The 18986-nt window shown below is 41.0% G+C and overlaps 2 protein-coding genes across 5 annotated transcripts in view; one reads left to right on the forward strand and one right to left on the reverse strand.

Annotated features, from left to right (window-relative positions):
• Positions 1-1372: 1372 nt before the first annotated feature.
• ZAR1 (zygote arrest 1) lies at positions 1373-5499 on the forward strand. Its single transcript, XM_059067293.2, has 4 exons — positions 1373-2244; positions 3719-3811; positions 3896-3970; positions 5231-5499. The coding sequence occupies exons 1-4, from the start codon at positions 1390-1392 to the stop codon at positions 5372-5374; spliced, it is 1167 nt and encodes a 388-aa protein (XP_058923276.1). The 5' UTR covers positions 1373-1389; the 3' UTR covers positions 5375-5499.
• Positions 5500-9007: 3508 nt separating this feature from the next.
• The window catches only part of FRYL (FRY like transcription coactivator), a 246900-nt gene continuing 236921 nt past the window's right edge, over positions 9008-18986 (reverse strand). For 3 of the 4 annotated variants that reach the window (XM_059067253.2, XM_059067252.2, XM_067036072.1), the window contains 5 exons: positions 16512-16580; positions 13758-13775; positions 12839-12949; positions 11653-11843; positions 9008-11112 (listed from right to left, as the gene is read on the reverse strand). In XM_059067253.2, coding sequence (XP_058923236.1) covers positions 10854-11112; positions 11653-11843; positions 12839-12949; positions 13758-13775; positions 16512-16580 — 648 coding nt within the window. In that variant the 3' untranslated portion in view covers positions 9008-10853. The remainder of the gene's footprint in view (positions 11113-11652; positions 11844-12838; positions 12950-13757; positions 13776-16511; positions 16581-18986) is intronic. The other variant, XM_059067255.2, reaches the window with a different exon arrangement.

The raw sequence follows: 18986 nt of genomic DNA on the forward strand, positions 1-18986 counted from the left end.
CTTGCTGAAATATTACTTCATGTTTATGGTCTGTGGTAGTGTCTATGGTTTACATAAAGAACAACAATTGGTTCACATTATTAAACATGTAACAATTTTGATCTGCCCACCATAAGGTTGCATTGGTATATTAACCAAGCGTTTTCATAAATTACAAATCAATGTCGTAATATAACTTGCACCTGGGACTGCTAGGGTGCCGCCTGAACAAATGTGCTTTTTGGTTTTTCACCGTTACCGATTTCTATGATTGTTTCAAATATGTTAACTCTTAGAAAACAGGGTCTTGGAAATGTAGAATTTTGATGCACTATCTTATATGAGTAAAAACATGCTATATTTGTAAAGCATAATTGAGTTTAATGTAATTGTTGTTAAAAACAAAGTGTGCTTGCTCAGCCTATAAATCCTTGACATTGTTAAAATTTGACCTGTATTCAGAAAAATCCCCAAACAGGTCTATTAAACAATGAAATATAGTATTTTATTGTCCAACCTGTATCAAATCAGAGAAAAATTACATTAACGTATTTGATTATTTGACCTGATATCTATTTGTAACGAGCGGCCAACATGTTTGTAGCGGACAAGGCATTTGCTTTCAGCTGGGGACTGATTTGGTCTTCTGCATTTATGTAAACACACTCTAAATCAGTTTCTCTTTGGGAAAGATTATTTGGTTAGGAAAATCTGTAGAGCGACTGTCTACCCCAGAGAAGAGCAACAGTCATCAGACCCTCGTGGTACTCAACAGCACCTCCTGGTCACCGTTTGAGGTGGGGGGTTGGGGGCGCGGCGGGGGTGGAATACGTTCTCCAAGGGAGAAAACGATTAGCCTAGACACAGATGCACTGGAATGCTTTCCCTATGCACTTACTGAAAGGGTTCAGTGCGTAGATTTCTCAGGGCAGCCCTGAGATGATGAAATAACCTACAATCTGAGATCGTTGGTATCAGACCCAAAGCAGTTCCCCCAAACCTTCGCATTTTTGCCCACTAGCCAGAGGCAATCAGCCTCGCCTCAGCTTCCCGCGCGGCGCCGACGATCACCCAGGGCTGGGGACCACCTGGCTCAGCGAATCGCCATGATGGTTCTCCTGCTGGTATCCTCTTCACCTGGAGCCAGTTCACTTACAGACCAGTTCTGCTTCGCAAAGAAAGTCTTCTTTGCAGATCATCTCAGGGTATTTGTGCCAACCTCCGGGTGTGGGAAGTTCCCACACCGAGAAGGTCTGGCGGGGGCCCCTCCGGCGGGGACACCAGCGGGTGGCGGGGAGGGTGCGGGGGGCCGCGCAGCGCAGCCAGCGGGGGTGGGGCCCGCGCCCGGCTGCCCCCGGGAGGTCGCCTATTTAGGACGCGGGGGCGGGCAGGAGCGGCAGGGGTGCGCTGATGGCTGCCCTGGGGGACGAGGTGCTGGACGCTTACATGTACCCGGCGTGCGCCCTCTACTCGTACCCGTACCCCTACCCCTACCCGGCCGCCGCCAAGGGCAAGGGAGCGGCGGGCGGGGGAGGCTGGCGGCACCGGGACGGCGGCTACCCTCCCGTTGCCTCCTCGTCTGACGGCACGGCCTCGTCGTCTTTCCCCGGCTACGGGCAGCTGGCGGCCGCCGAGTACTTCCACAGCTACCAGCGGGCGCAGCTCATGGCCCTGCTGTCTCAGGTGGGCCCCGGCCTCGCCCCGCGGCCCGGCCGGGCCAGCATTCGGGACGTGGCCGTGCAGGTGAACCCGCGCCGCGACGTCTCCGTGCAGTGCTCGCTGGGGCGGCGTACGCTGCTGCGCAGGGCCCGCGAGCCCGGCCTTGACCCCGAGGGCGCGGCGGGCGCGGGCGGCAGCTGCCCGGCCTCCCCGGAGCTGGCCCGCCGGGGCCCCGAGCAGGGCAGCCCGCCGAGCGGCGCCCCGCGGCCCGTGCGCTTCCCGCGCACCGTGGCGGTGTACTCGCCCGTGGCCTCCCGCCGCCTTGCCACCCTCCTGGAAGGGGCCGAGACTACGGCGGCCGAGCAGAGGCCCGGGGGGCCGGACGGAGAGCGAGAGCCGCCAGCTGCGAGGCCCCGAGGCCCCGAGGAGGGAGAGGGGTCGGCGAGGAAGGAGCCCCAACGGCCGCAGTCCGAGGAGGACGAGGCCCAGGCCGAGGTACTGGCGAGCAGGGAGCAGCCCCTGCCGGTGGCCGGCGCCCCGGACGCCGCGAGCGAGAGGTGGTTGCCGCGGAGCCCCCAGCCGGGCAAGGAGCGCCTGCGCTTCCAGGTGAGTCCCGAGTCGGCCAGGGAACCGGCGGAGGAGCCCCAGGCCTGTGCGCCCTCCTGGCTCGCGTCCCCGTCCCCGCCCCTGCTCGCGACACGTGGAGGCGCGCGCTCCCTTAGGCGCGGGCACTTCTGTGTGCCTTTCGGCAGCTGCTGAAGTCGTCTTTCTCCGGCAGAATTCAATCCAGTGTAGCTTGCGTGTTGCTGCGTTGGTAAAACACCGGTTGCACAGGGGTGGCCGAGGAAACGCCCTTTTAACATTCTTATACCGAGCGTATTTGCTGTATAAAGCTCTGACCACAGGAGTGTAGTCCTATGTTGATCCTGCACTGGATGATCTAGGATGGGTCTCGGAACATCAGAAGGTGACCTTAACTGGCAAAGAGAGTTGATTCCCAAGGATCCCACTCACATTTTCTCATTCAGTGTGTTAGAAACCGTCAACAGTTGACTACTGGGGTCCGAGTCAGGATCTTCTCTTGCCCTTAAGACGCACCCCTCTTCAGAAATCTAATAGCACTGCTGGAGCATCTGCGCTGTGCTGCATTGCTGCCTGAGAGGAGCAGGCTTGGAAGGCCACTTGGTACTTGCCTGAAACTTAAAAGGCTGGTGCACATTGAGGGGTTGTAACCCAGGGGAGTGGAAAGGCATGAGAGGTAGTGAGAGGCCCGGAAGAGTCCTTTTGGGGTCTCTTCCAGGCTCCCCAGGGCTGTTTAGTGGGGGTGGGGGAACACAGAGTGAATCAAGTTTGTGCGTGCTCCAAGCTGTGCGTGATCTTTAAGTCTTTACCTTCCTGGGCTTCAGTTTGCTCACCTGTGAAATTGCTCAGTGTCCTCCAAAGTTCCTTCCAATTCTAAAGGCCTAACTCCAAAAACTTGTTTATAACTTGTTTCTCACTGAGAAAGAAGAACTTAAGAATAAGGTAATACTACTTTTGTTCATATTATGTGTGAATTATGGCTTATCCATATTTTAGATTCCCAGCACCACTGTTTGGTGGAAACTTAATTAGCAGCATAGAGAACTTTTTTCAAGGTGTTCACCCAAGATCATTTTAGGATGCAGAGTCTAATTTCTTTTCTTGAGTTTAACCACTTCATTCATGTGTGTTCTAAGATCAGACCTATTTATTCTACAGAGAGAAGCCCTCCCTGAAGAATCCCAAAGTTCAGGAACCCTATGTGTTTGGCTTTCCCCTTGCCTGCCTGAGGGAAACACCTGCTTAGTAATCTGTTAATTTGCTTTATGAACCAAGATCATCCGGTACATAAATTCCAGTGGGCCCTTGCTTTTCCACTTGATTAAGCCATTAGCTTTCCTAATGATTACTTTGTGGAAACGGACTTGAACCTGATTCTACTTTCCTCCAAGATATGGAGTGGAGTTGCCAGTTTTAAGTATCAGATCCTTTCCAAGCTTCTGAGATGAAGGCTAATTCAGATGTCATGTTGGTTAAACTCTGCTATCCGTTTGCTCAGTTCTTAGAACAGAAATATGGCTACTATCACTGCAAGGACTGCAACATCCGATGGGAAAGTGCCTATGTGTGGTGTGTACAGGGCACTAACAAGGTAAGAAATGCCCTGTAACTGGCATCATCCTGACAAAAGGTTCAGGAGGGTTTTGCTCTAAGTTTTTCCTCTTTCCAATCACAGGTTTACTACAAGCAGTTTTGCAGAACATGTCAGAAGTCTTATAACCCTTATCGAGTGGAGGATATCACCTGTCAAGTAAATTGAATGTTTGTATTTTGTGTCTGAACTGGGTAGTGATTAGAAGATTTGGGGGTAGTTTCTTGAATGTGTTTCCTAAAAGAGCCTAGATTTCCAGTGACCTGAGGTTTTGATTTCTTTCTGGAAGGAGTTGTAGAAATAATACTTAACTGGGAAACAAGGCCTTGGTGTTAGTTTTCTCCTGCTCTTGCAAACCTCAGTCATGTGAACGTCTCTAGAAGCTGTTGCCTCACTTGCAGTGTGGAAGAATGTTTGCTTTGCCTGCGACTCAGCTGAATGTAGGAGAAAGTAAACTTAGAAAACAGATTATCTTTCTACTACTATGAAGTAGTAAAGGTTGACGGTTTTACCCAAATGCGTTTTATGAAGCACATACCCAAGTTAAAGTATTTAGTAAAAGCATGGGTTTTTTAAAGTTTCCATTTTGCCTGTGAGTTCAGGAAGGGATTTGTTTTGAAGTAAACCTGAGTTGCTTTAGCTTTAACCCTAAGCTTTATGGGGTTAACTGGTAACACGTTGTTTGTTACTGTTAACTGAGCACTGCACTGTGATAAAGGGCTCTGATAATTGAAGAGGGAGAAGTGACTAAACTTGCCTGTTAATCACACAGCTAGTGGAGCTTGACTTGCCAGTAGAGACAGCCTCATCAATGCACTTGACTCCAGGTGGATGCCGGAAGCATGAACACTGCAGGGTGGGTGGAGAGAAATTAAGTATGGAAAATTTAGACTAATCTCGATCTTGGGAGAGTAGGGTAAATTCTAAAGTAGGAGAGAGGAGTTTGACAATGTAAGCGAACTTTCTAACCACGCTGCTCTCGGCCCAGCCGTTGCTGCTCTGTCTTATGCCTCAGCTTGAGGTCCTTCGCAGCAGGGAGAGGGCCAAGGTTAGCCACTGGTGCCAGGCCTGCTACTGGTTCCTGGCCTCACACCTTCGATGTTAAACTCCTCTCTCCTGCTCGCTTGTTCTCCAGCCTTCAAGGGCAGGGAAGGATTTCCTCTTCAACTGTTTTAAAAGAAACTTCACAATTCAGAACTGAATCCCGTGCAACATGGGAGCAGGACTGCATGATAAAATGCTCTACTCCTCCCATCCTTCTCCTTGCTAGGAAGGGATGTAGACAGAACAAGATTAGCACAGGACTTTGCTTAGACTGCATTCGGTTAGCATTTGAATGGACTAGGAAAATAACTTTGAAGTTCCAGGACATCGCCAAGCGTTTATGTTCTGTATGTACTTCTCACTTTTTTTTTTCAGAATTGTAAACAGACTAGATGCTCCTGCCCAGTAAAAGTTCGCCACGTGGACCCCAAAAGGCCCCACCGTCAAGATTTGTGTGGGAGATGCAAAGGCAAACGCCTATCCTGTGACAGCACTTTCAGTTTCAAATATATCATTTAAATGAATGTGAAAAAACCAAAACACTGGTCCTGCTGAACGGGTGCTAGTGGAGCAGACAAGTGAGCTTTTTTCCATGCCTCTCCTTCCTCCTCTCTGCTGCTCCCTCAAAATACTTCGTGAAAGGCTGTATTTGACAAAGCTGTCAAATAAAAGCATTGCAAAACAATTGATACACTGTGTAAAATCCTTAAGATTTAGGAGAGCCTGTCTTGTCTCAACATTCTGGGCCTTTTACTTTAATATTTGTCCATTGCTTACAGAGCAACTAGGTTAGTCACTTGAGAGAAAAGTGTAGAGGGGACTCACATGTGAGGTTTACTACTTGTAGGTCTGTAGGGCTGATGCCTAGAAGAAATTAATTGAATAAAAAGCCATCTGTTAAGATGAGCATCCTTCTGGGGCAGGTGGAGGCTAGAGCCAGGCCTTGACGTTTGAGGGGACTCTGATGTTTGGCGATGGGTCACACAGAGTCAGAACCCAGAATGGCTGGCCTACAGATGATCTCGGTCTAGTCAGTGCTGAGGGAGAAAGGCTGTGAGAGCTGGTGACGTGCTAATCACGATGTCACAGGTACGGATGGGAACAGGGTGGCTAAGGGCAGCTTTAAGATGTTAAATAACTTCAAGTGGGCTTCAGCTGGTAATTTGTTAACTTAAAAGCCCTCCTAAATGTATTTAAAGATCCAGTTAGAGGCAGCTTTATTTAGCCTTTGTCATCATGGACTTGCAGTTCTGTAAGTGGAAACAGTGTTTGGCGCCATCTGACAGGGATTCTCATCCTAACCTGATTACCAAGCTTTCTACCTGATTACCAAGCAAACACTGAGACCCGGCACCAGGGCTCTGCCAGTGCAGGGATGGGGGTGGGGGATGACATGAGGGATTTTAATGAAATCAGAGTTGAGAGCTGTTGATTTCTTGGTTACAGAAACCACATAATGGAAACCAGGTGCTAATTAGGCCTCCTTCCAACTTTCTAAGCATCCCATTTTTAAGTTAACCCTTACTACCTTATAGGCCATATATAGTAAGTCTGTTGACATCTTGGATGCTTGTATGTAGACAAATATGGAGAATAAAAGAAACGAAAATGAGTTTGAAGTCTCTAGAACGCTTTATAGCAAGGGGGAAGGCCTCTAACCATAGGGCTTGGTAAGGTGTTTGTAAAAAGGCAGATTCTTAGGTCCCTATCTCTACTGAATCACTACATGGAGGTGAAGCACTGAATAAGCGCCCCAGGTATTGCTTATGGAATTGAAGTGTGAAAACTACAATTAAGTCAGCCTTGCACTTACCGTAGAAAAACATGGCTGTGGGCTCTGCCCTCATAAAACTTCCAGTGTAGCAGGTAGATGGCCATTAATTCCTGCATAAAACTACTGGTATGCACTATGTAAGACCTACTTGGTGCCTGGTAGGAGAAAAAAAAGGGATCTGACTTGGGGAGGTCAGGGAAGCCTTGCCTAAAAAATGACACTACAACTGAGCTAAAGTTTGGATGAGTTGAATTAGACAAAGAGGGGAAGAAAGAACTTTTCCAGACTAAGCTAATGTGTGCAAAGGCCCAGTGGTAGAGAAAGCCAGGAGGCCACAGGGGCAGGGATGGGGATGGTGGCAGGTGCAGCTGATAGGCCCAGGCTGGGAGGACTCTTTGGACCTTGCTCAGGACGACTGGTTTTCATATGTCATCAGTAAGAATCCACTGAAAGGTTTTAAAGCTGTGGTGGGGCATGGTGACAGATTCACCTTTAAAAAGAAAAATTCACTCTGGCAGTATGGTGGATGCCTGTGAACCTGTAAGGAGTCTTGCAAAGATCCGATAAAATGGTGGTCGGACCAAAGAGAAATGATGGAGGAGAACTCTAGGTGTGGGTGAAGGTGATGTGTTTTGTACTAACACTATTAACTCCTGATGTGGTTGAGGGTAGGTACAGGGATAGGAAACCGGTCTGACTCACATGATGTGCAAGGGGTAGATAATATTCACTCTAAGCATTTGCTGAATGAATGAGGAACAATAGAAATATACCTTCAATGAATCCTAGGACAAATTCAATGGTTATTAAAATGGCTATTAATCATTCTTTAAGCTTAATATTGTTTGCCATTAATTTTCCTAATAGAGCAGCTAACCCTATTTTACAGCTGAGGAAAGCAAGGATCAAAATATGTGTCACTTAGAGTTAGTGGCCATTCAGACATTGAACAAAGTGGTATAAAAACTCATGATTCATAAGAGTTATGGTGATAACATTCTACCAATAAGGCACTGTCAAACTCTATGTATAATTGGAAATTTATAAAATTGATTTTTCTTTGAGAGATTGAGAGGCTAGAAGGAAATATCCCAGAATACTGTTCTCTCTGGGTGTCAAGAGAAGTGATTCTAGTTTTGTTCATATTTCTTACATTTACTAAAGTGACAGTGGATTACTTTGAAAATTTAAAAATAAGAATGCCATGAAGTACAATTATTATCACATTGATTCTTATTTCCTCTAGTGTAGGTTATGCTGGTGGATGAGCAGTTCTCATAGACCAAAAGGAGGTACACTCACTCTGGCTTTGGTGAGTCTGTTCCAAGAAAATGTCTGACGATTTCCTAAATTTAAGGTAGATTGTGGGGTGTACCACACCCTCCATCTTATAGCACTAAAAGTAGAAAATAGTTTCTAAATTGTGTAAAAATCCTTTGGATTTTTCTTCTTTGGAGAAACTGCCAGATTTTTTTTTTTTTTTTTTAAGTTTATTTGGCTGCACTGGGTCTTAGCTGTGGCACTCGGGATCTTTTTTTTTTTTTTTTTTTTTTTTGCGGTATGCGGGCCTCTCACTGTTGTGGCCTCTCCCGTTGCGGAGCACAGGCTCCGGATGCGCAGGCCTAGCGGCCATGGCTCACGGGCTTAGTTGCTCCGCGGCATGTGGGATCTTCCCGGACCAGGGCACGAACCCGTGTCTCCTGCATCGGCAGGCAGATTCTCAACCACTGCGCCACCAGGGAAGCCCACTCGGGATCTTTTTGGTGGTGGCATGCGAACTCTTAGTTGCGCATGTTGGATCTAGTTCCCCGACGAGGGATAAAACCCGGGCCGTCTGCATTGGGAGTGCGGAGTCTTAGTCACTGGCCCACCAGGGAAGTACCCAGATCTCTTATCTTGTGTGATTTTACAAACTTAACTGTTTAAAAATGATAAATTTAGTGGGCAAAGGAAAAAGTTTGTATGAGCAAAGACTAGGCTCTGATTGGAACTAAATAAGGTGTTTAATAAATTAAGCATTTGATATATTTTGTTAATAAATGCAAACTTTGGACCCAGAGAACAAGGAGCAAAAAATTATAGGTTTTAAGGAAATCTGATCTGCAAAAGGACAATCCTAATGACTTTATATCTGTATCTTGCTTTCTGCATGTGTATTAATCTTTATTACATTATTAATAGACTTAGTTACATATAAATAGGAGAAGGAAATTTCAACTGTTCGGAAGGTTTGGTTTGGGTAATTAGTCAATTGAACTGAATCTGTTCTCCCCTTTCGAAGGAAAATTATTTTTAAGAATAATGAAGGCAACATTTGAAAAGTTCCTTAATTAAGCACACTGTAATCATTCATCCTTTCTTAAAATACAACACAAACCAACAGCTACAATGCTTTTTATTTTAACAAAAAGGATATAGGATATAAGGAGGGTGGGAAAAATAGGGGATGGTAAGATAGGCTGTAAAGTGTGGTGTGTCTCCAGACACCCACCCCTCTCTTCCTGCCCCGCACCCAGAAGTTATTAAATAATTTAAAGGACACCATTTACAGTACCAGAACACCATCAAAATAATTGTTTTTATCAGGGTCAAAAAATACAGTGATTATGAATGTGCTGTGACCAGTTACAGAATTTTACAGGTAACATAACTCTAGTCAGCAGTCCAGCGGCGTGCACAGGGCCCTCAGTTAATGCACTTGAGCATAATTACATTTCTGGCAGGGGTCTGCACCACCAAGAAAAGGCAAAGCCAAGCATTTCATTTCTACATTCTAAACTCTGGAATCCCAGAGCCCAGTTTAAAAGAAAAGTCACAGTGGATAAGAGATGCATATAAAAAATACAAGGTGTTCCTTTCAAATCAGAGGAATTGTGGGACTACATTCATTTCTTTTACAAAATGCTATTTTAAAAAAGGACAGAGAATCCAGTTCATGTTATGCTACAGGCTTGGACAGCGAATAAGTATATTGCGTGTTTTGGTAGTCAGTCTTCAGGCTTCCTTTCATCTTCCCCCATAGCCCCAGGTTCCTTTAGGGTGAAACATGTGAGTCCTGAATAAACATATAAAAATGCATTTGCATCTCTCTTCTTGAATTCTGCAGACTTCAGGGCCTGCAAGTCATATATTTTACCATCAATGACCACAATTTTTTCTTCAGCTTTGTACACCTCTTCTTGTATAACAGTGCATTGCACAAATGTACAAGAAAATACTGGTTTTAATCTATACAGTTTCTATAATAATTATGGAGTAAAATAAGTTAACTTTTCTAATGAGAAGAGCTGACGGGCAGCATACATCTTTATTTTACATTTTAAAGTCTCTGCAGGCATCTACTTTGGTTAGTTATCAACAATCGTAACATAAGCACTGATCAGAGAACTGAGCAGCATTCCAATAACGTTAACAGATATATTATTCTTTTTGAAATACTGGGAAAGCCCAGTTTTAAAATATTATTAAAATGTTCTAACATTTACACACTATGAAGAGTTAGATCTAATAAAATAAAATTTTTTCAAAAATAATCTTGCAGTGCTCTTTTAGGCATGCTCTGAGACGTTATCACCAAACATCCATACCTTGAAAATATGACTATCACATATTCACACATCTCAGCTCGCACACACACACAATTCCTTATACAGACCAAAAAACAAAACACCCACGCCCTTATCCCACATGTTGGGGAAACAAACAAACAAACAAACAATAGTTTTTGCAAAGAAGTCTTTCTGTGTATATCTATCCGACTGGATGTTCTTCATGTAGATGATTAAGTATCAGTTGTTGATTATGCTTGTGACTACTAGAAATCCAAGCATCTCTGCAGGTCTTCAGCTAAAATGAACCAGCCTCGATTTCAGCCTCATTTCACCTGCTTTCCAATGTCTCAGTATTAGAGGCCATTATTGCAGACATTCTTAGAATTCTTTTCTTTCTCCAGAAAGTAATGTATTTGTATGCATCACTTTTAGCCCTTTTCTTTTCACGTAGGTAAAGTAATTTAAAAAATTCTTTCTTCATACAGTTACTGTGGGAGGTATTGGCAGCTGTTAAACGATTCGTTTTTTTTTTTTCCCTTCAGATCTGATTCTGACGTTCTTACTTTTTTACCCTGGTAAAGTTTGACAGTGAACTGCAAGGGTCCATAGAAGGTGCTTGTTAATATTCTTATTCGCCTTCACTTTAGTCTCTTCCTTAAATGCCTGAAGTTTCTCAGAATCCAGTGCTCACCAAATTTCCAATTGGTTTGGCCTGTGCTAGGAGTTGGTATGATTGCACCATACGTAGAGACTCTCTTATTTCTAGATTAAGTTCCATCAATTTGTAGTTGGCTTCTGACATGTCCAGGTCAGAGCCTATGACTGCAAAGCTTCCCGTCTGGCCCAGGGTCTGGTGATGGAAATAGATGTGTAACAGTGTCTGGACAGGGTCATCTTCACAACTGCCAAAGATATCGTTGGGCCAGAGAGATCTGAAAACACACAGAATTTTAAAGTCGTGAGACTCAAAGTAATTATTAAAGATAGCTACTTTTTTTTTTTTTTTTTGCGGTACGCGGGCCTCTCACTGCTGTGGCCTCTCCCGTTGCGGAGCACAGACTCCGGACGCGCAGGCTCAGCGGCCATGGCTCACGGGCCCAGCCGCTCCACGGCATGTGGGATCTTCCCGGACCGGGGCATGAACCTGCGTCCCCTGCATCGGCAGGCGGACTCTCAACCACTGCGCCACCTGGGAAGCCCCAAGATAGCTACTTTTAAGTTAATACCTATAAAAATAATTTCCTTTTGAATCACTGAGGATCTGTTTTACTATTTGAGCAAACTACTGAAAGTATCACAGAATGAACAAAATCTAAGATTGGTGTCATTTCATTTGTAACTAAACAAAATAAGGTCATGTTTTTCTTTCACAAAGACATAATATTGAAACATCAAACTGAAAACCAAACCCAATCTTTATAAACTTCCAGTTAGGTATAAAGGCATCTCCTATAAATCCTTTCACAATTTACCTGAAAGCTTTGACTTGTGCTACAGCTGATATAAATTCCTTATTTTTCAAAGTTTCAATTAAAGTATGAATGGCAGTTTCTATAGTAGTTTGTGCAGCTTTGGAAATGTCAATTTCTTCATTTTCTGAGGCGGACTCGGCTTCTTTGAGGATACTTTCCAACTGGGCAAGTTCCTCTGACATGTTGAAAACCTAAAAGAAATAAATATATCTTAAAAGGATCAATTTGTATGTTCACACAAGAGCATTTACTTGGCTGTGAAGATACATCTAATGATGGTAGTATTTTCTCTTAAAGATTATTTTCAACTGTTAAACTTAGTCCTTATGGGCAGTTAATATTTCAAGTTCTCTGTTCATTTGGAATAAATAATTTCAGCTGCCAAATAGTAGTCTTTAAATACTCTTGATAAAACAGGTTGTCTTAAGAGTAATAACTGTTACATTGTAATAAGTTAAAATAATTGGTTGCAACTTTATATTGGTTTTAACATGTGATATATACTTCATCTTGGATAGTAAAAATACATTTATGTTATTTTTTTGGGTAACAGTAGGCCTGGAATTATGGGATGATCATGAAAAAAACTTTTGACAGTGATGAGAAGTCTTTATATTTTAAAGGGTTACTTACCCAGGGTATTTTGTATAAACCAGTACGTGTTTATTTTTTTAAATAAATTTAACCATTTTAGAAAGCAAAGTGATTTCCTCGGTGATAGTTTTGGTACCAGTGGTTGACAAGGGGGAAAAAGACTAAAGTCCCTACTTTTGAATCTATTCATGACACGATTTCTAACATTCGCATGTTTATTCTTGTGTGCATTACTTGAACTATAGAAATACTATGTGGACAAGATGTTAGGGGGTTTCATAATACAATTTTGTCTTTATTGAATTGACGTGCTTTACTTCATTTCTGATTACAGATGATCTGTTGCTGCTACTGCAACCTTTAAGGTCTCGTATCTTTTAAGATCGCTGGATATCTGCTGTCAGATTTACTAACAGGTCCTGAAATAGTACATCATTTCAAAAACCAATAATGCTTAACTGGGGCGGTGGGGGGGGGTGGGAGATTCACTATAAGCGACTTTTCACTTCATCACTCCTGCAAGGAAATATGTAAGTATGTATTTTAATTTCCTAGAATCAGTTACTAATGCCCAGTACAACTGAATATTTACCTCTGCTTCATTTTTTATTGTGTTTATTTGATTGATAAGTTTACAGTAGGCTTGGAACAGAAGCAGCAATTGAAAATGCAATTTGTATAACCTTCGGCAGAGCTCCAGTTCCTAGAAATAAATAACACTGTGTTAAATTTAGGTGTTATTTTCCATATTTGACTAGACAACATATTTCAAATAAAAATTTATAAGTAAATAATTGTTAAAATTTGTTCTGAGCTTTATTTTTCTGCAGTAAGCAAGTTAATATGGTATGAAGTTGATGAAAGACAGATGAAAGATGCTCTGAAGACTGAGATTAAAATAAAAATTTAAAGATTATTGGTTACATAATTCATTTTTAGTGTGAAGCACATTTTCACATTAGACAAACAGAATTCTTCAGCAGGCAATAAATAGAATGCTTTAAAAAGAATTCACTAGAACTTAAAACTTTAACTTCATAACGAGAAGAATTTACAAGTGCATATACTCTTGCCACATTGAGATGTACATCTCACTGCATTTATCAACAAGTGCTTGATAAAGCAAAAAGTAAAACTCTGGATAACCTCTCACCTAAAAAGTAAGAATAGTTTGTCTTTAAAATGAATTCCTTTTTTTAAAAAAAGCAAATCTGTAATCTCACTGAAACAAGACAATGAAATTAACAAATGCACTTGGATTCTTAAAATTAATATAAAAGGAGACGTGTTAGAGACCTGTATAAAGGCAGCCCCTAGTTATACAGATTAATTATAAAACCGTATTGTCTTTGTAGGATTGAAACATTTCATGGATTAGGGCTATGCAAAACTGAAGCACACACTACTCTTAAAGCAGTCCATGACAAAACATTGCTAGGTCACAAATGGCAGATGAAAACCAGTTTGTCTGACATGGATAAGTAGTCTATAAATTAAGACAGGTCACTTACTGCTAGAATTTCCATTTGCTAAGCAAGAAGGTGATCGGGTCACAAAAAATACAAAGGAAGAAAAAGACCAAGAATTAGTGTAACAAATCATTTTAACTAGGGTCACAGATGTCCCAGGCAAACTGAAGAACATTTAAAATTACACCCAAAAGAAAAATTTATGATGCTACTTCCAGAATAAAACTTTTAAGACATTTACTGTAACAATCCAGGGTGTTTTTCACTCTTTGCCAAATAACAGCTAAACTACATTTAGGCTACAGTTTATTTCTTGTGCAAAAGCTACAAAGAATAAAACTAGTGGGATATTGGGAAAGTTGGCTACTGAAAGTGGTCTTCTATCTGGGTTTTTATAAGCCTTTCCAAAAAAAAAAAAAAAGCCAAATGTAATAAATTTCCATTAGTAAAGTAGAAAACTTCTGATGAGAAAATATGAAATGATTTGCTCTTCTCAGAAAAAAATTGGTTTATAATTTTATGTAATATGTATTTGCCCATGAGAAGATTCTCTCTGGCATGGCTCATTCTGGGTGGCCTACCCTTTGCTGTCTAAGTCCTAAGTTGCCATAATTAGTGCTGAATCGGAAGGTAAAATACTGAGAGCAGTTGTGTGTTTTAAATTGCATTGCAAATGTAATTTCGTAAACCCCAGAAATTCAACCCAACTAGGTTTGAATCAAACGAGATAACGTAAAATACACAGTGAAACATCCAGTTTATGGAATATTTAAAAATCATTACATTAAAATACCTACAGCAACTTAGACCTAGTCTCATTAATGGAGAAGAATGACTTCTAATTAAAACAGCAATCGCAGTAATGTAAATATTGCTTCTAAAAGTCCTTTTTGAAATCTGCTTTTCTAAATAGTTTCCTCTGAAGCACTGTTTATATAACATTTATTCCTATCAATTTAGAAGGGATTTGCTAAGCAAAGGTGAACTTCAGCTCCGTACTGCTTACCATAAATTATGTAGATGGTCATCCTGTGAATATTAGTTGAGCACAATCCAATGTCAAACATATTAGCATATCTAAATTTCTGAGGTTTTACTTCATACAGTTTTATATGGAAACTAACAACAATTTGAGCTTTTAAATACTTTTTTTCACTTCCATTAGCATAAATAAAAACTGACTCTACACACGTATTATCCAGAGCATCTACTTTGGGATGTAATGGAAAAGAAATCACTGATAAAGTTTACGATCACCACAGCTGTAGGACATAATTAATTTCATAGCTCTGAATTACTAGAAATCACGCTAAATATGTTAACACTGTACATTTTAAAAGATTGCTTTTTAGTGTACTGAAATTTGCATTTAGTCTTCATTTATTTTTAATATTTATTGATTGCTTATCATGCAAAAGACTATACTGGTATACAGCAAAAGACAATACATAATGTTGTACAAAAAGGGACCCCCACTCTCAAGGAGCTGAATGTGAAAGGAGACCTAAGATATCAATGGAAGTCTTCAATGTACGGAGTTTTCAGTTTTCACTTAGTAGGAAACCTCAAGCTATATTAATTGACATAGACTCCTGGAGATGGAACTCATTTTCTTCATGGTAGAAGGGGTATAATAAATCACTTAGTCTAACCACCTAATTTATATATGAGAAAACCAGTTTGTTACTTGCTTAAGCCACAGGGGCAAAGACAGAATTAGATCCAAAGGATCAAATTCTAGTCTGGGGTTAATTCCTTATCTTGCCTCGTTTCTTTCTTTACACAGATTATTTGACAATTTCTTTATGACAGAGCAGGATTTGCAGTCAGCCTTCCAAGGTTTGAATCTTAATCTATTTACTTACTGATTTTAGATAAATTAGCTTCTCTGAGCCTCCATTTTAATTTGCATATACTTTTTCTCATTTATTTTAAAATATTTATTAATTGTTTATTATGTATCCTCATCTGTGTAATGGGGCTAATTACAACATCTACTAGACAGAGCTGTAAGGACAGAGATAATGAATGTGAAACGCTCAGCACAGTGCCTGGCAAATAGTTTACATTTATTGAGAGTATACTGTTATTTTCTTAACATTTCAGTTTTGTAAAACTTCACATTTTTATTACAATAGTACAATAACTTTTACAGTGACTAGAAATCTGTAACAATCTGATGTTGTAAAAGGTTAGAATTCTCATGTCAAATGCAAAGGGCGTTAACTGATTAATGTTCCCCATATGAAGTTATACTTCTATTAGAATGATTTGTAGGTCTTAATTTTATCCTCATTTAATGTATGTTACATATGTGCACTTTTCTCTAAGCAAATATATTACTATTATTTTCACTGAATTTTATACTAGCAAAAACCATAATTTATCCAATCAGAATTTCAGCTTCGGAAGGGCTAGTATGAACGTATATAACATTACTCAAGTTCATTATCCTGACCAGACTATTTATCTGTAGAGTACTAATGCAAAATGAAAAAATGTTTAAAGAGGCAGATACAACTAAAAGTCAACTTGGACTGTCCAGATATTCATCGAGCTTATCTATGGAATGTTATTAAGCTTCAGTCATAAGCTGGCCGTTCATTTTTATTAAAGTGAGTTTTTCATTACTAAGCCAATATTCCATTGAACCTAACTTTTACGAAGATTGTTCTGATAACAAAAATGAAAAATGTTACAAATATTCTTTATTTCTAGGAATATCAAGGACACTTAAGCATACATATTATTTTACCTGATACAGAAATATAGCAAAACTAAGAATAAGAAACTTACTTGTGCATCTGTGTTTATCCTATACATGTCTTCTTTGGCACCAAATGTCCTCTTACAATTGTCTAACCACTGAAGAAATAAATAACAGTAAATTTTAATACAGTAATTGCACAATGCATAATGAAACTGGTAATGTAATGGCCTGCTCATATAAAACAACAATCTTGGACCTCTCTGATGGTGCAATGGTTAAGAATCCGCCTGCCAATGTAAGGGACACGGGTTCGACCCCTGGTCCGGGAAGATACCACATGCCACGGAGCAACTAAGCCCGTGTGCCACAACTACTGAGCCTGCGCTCTAGAGCCCACGAGCCACAACTACTGAGCCCGCGTGCCACAACTACTGTAGCCCGTGCGCCTAGACCCCATGCTCTGCAAGAAGAGAAGCCACCGCAATGAGAAGCCTGCTGGCCGCAACTAGAGAAAAGCCCGTGTGCAGCAACAGACCCAACACAGCCAAAAATAATAAATAAATTTTAAAAAATAAATAAAACAACAGTCTTAAAAAGTGAACTTGAATTCCTAGGACTGGTTGTAGACATAGACTTTCATCTCCATTTGAGCCGAATCATTTGTATGCAACAAACCCAAGCAGAGGATACTGTGTATGTGGCTACATGCACACGCTGGGGACGGTTTACTGATGGAAACACAATCAGCTGTCTTCTATTCCAGGGCCTTGTGGCACTCCATTTCAGTAAAGAATATTCATTTTGTAGATTTTATTGGAAACCTTCACAACCTATACCTGACCTTTGTCTATTGTAAGATGGGGAAATGAAAGATGGGCTTCCCTTCCTGTCAATTTAACAAAGGCAACTTAGAAAGAATTAACCAGGTCTGTTTGCTTATCGGAAGTGTAATTCTCAGAAGACTTGTGTCACTTTTAATAGTGAAACAGAAACTAAAATACATTTTAAATCTTGTTTATGTTTCTTTTTCTTTTTCCTTCCTTTTTGGACAGCAATAAATGACAAACGTTATCTCCAATGAATATTGAATACAGAAGCCAAATGTGGATTTTCCTTTTCCAGGGGCTAGTCCTAAGGATGGATATTTATAAGGTACCTTTTCCTCGATCAGATAAAAAGAAAATAATAACACTATGGTTTAGTGGGGAAAAAACACTGGAGTCATAGAATTTCCAAGCTAAAGTGAAAGCTTAGAGCCTTCAAGTTAAGCTCCTATGTTTCGACAGTTTGATATTATTAATATTACCTGTTCTTTCGACTTCCTAGTTCTTTTTGTGTGATAGATTAAATATAATAAAATATATATATATATATATATATGAAGTCATTAGGACTTTTGAGAGAAACTACTAGCTACATTGTTTACTCTTTGAAAATATTTCAGTAGTAGACATTTGAAATTCTCAGTTGTAGCTGTTAATGGTCTACATGCAAAGAATGAAAATTAGATGTCTCGGTTGTTTCAAAACAATCTCTTTGACCTTATGTCCCCTTTTATCCTGGTTCCTCAGCCTGCCCGGGCCCTTAGGCTCTTTACTTGACAGCATCTCAGAAAAAAACATGTTAGGCTTTCCTAGTAAGATACAGCTGCTGGCAGTCATTGTCAAAAGCTATCTAGCAGATTTCTTTATATGAGCAAAATTCAGTTGACATCTATCATGGAATCTGTACCTTAATCTTTATTCACTCAAAATGTTAAAATGCCTACACACTTCATCATCATCACAAGTCTGGCCCAGTTTGTCCAAGTATACTGATAAATTTGAAAAAAATAATTTCAACTGCTTATTTAATGGCCTGTTCTTACTAAATATAATTTTTTATACTGTATGCCTATGATATGGCATTTGGGGGGCACTATTCAAAGTAATTATTTCTGATTTTTATTCTGTTACAAGAAAAGCCCCAACCCTATTGTCCCGTGGCTGCACGCTGGCCTGCAAAAGTACAGGTCCACACCTTCCCAGTCAGTGTATACAAGATATGGTAGACGGTTTGTGTACAGAATACTCTCCAACTCACATGTAACAGTCTTCCTGTCATGATGGATGTTTTTTTTTTTCCCATGATGGATTTTTTTTTTTTTTTACTCAAGGCTCAAATAAAGGTTAAAATTTAACTGGAGAGGTTTGGCTTCTGGGTATGATGGGGTAGCCTGTATAAGGCCAGTCCTCCAAGAACAACTATGGAAGCTGAATACCACCAGCCAGAAGGATTTACGGAGTTAGAGAAAAGTCCTGAAGGGAGCTGTATATTGATTCCAGCATTACCCTAGGGGACTTGCTCATTGATGTCCATGGGCTCAGAAGCTGAACAAAAAGTAGTGGCTTATAGTTCACTGGGCTGGGAAAACAGGGCTATCACAGGTAGTGAGGTACTGAGGGCCAAGATTCTGGAGAAAAGATAACTGCAGAGAAGGGAGCCTACCAATCTGTGTGCAGTTTGCTCTTGGGGCGCTTGTTCCTATGTTTGTCATGTGCAGGAGGAGAGGCTAAGAAAGC

This window comes from Kogia breviceps, chromosome 6 (assembly GCF_026419965.1).
Source record: "Kogia breviceps isolate mKogBre1 chromosome 6, mKogBre1 haplotype 1, whole genome shotgun sequence".
Classification (NCBI taxonomy): domain Eukaryota; kingdom Metazoa; phylum Chordata; class Mammalia; order Artiodactyla; family Physeteridae; genus Kogia; species Kogia breviceps.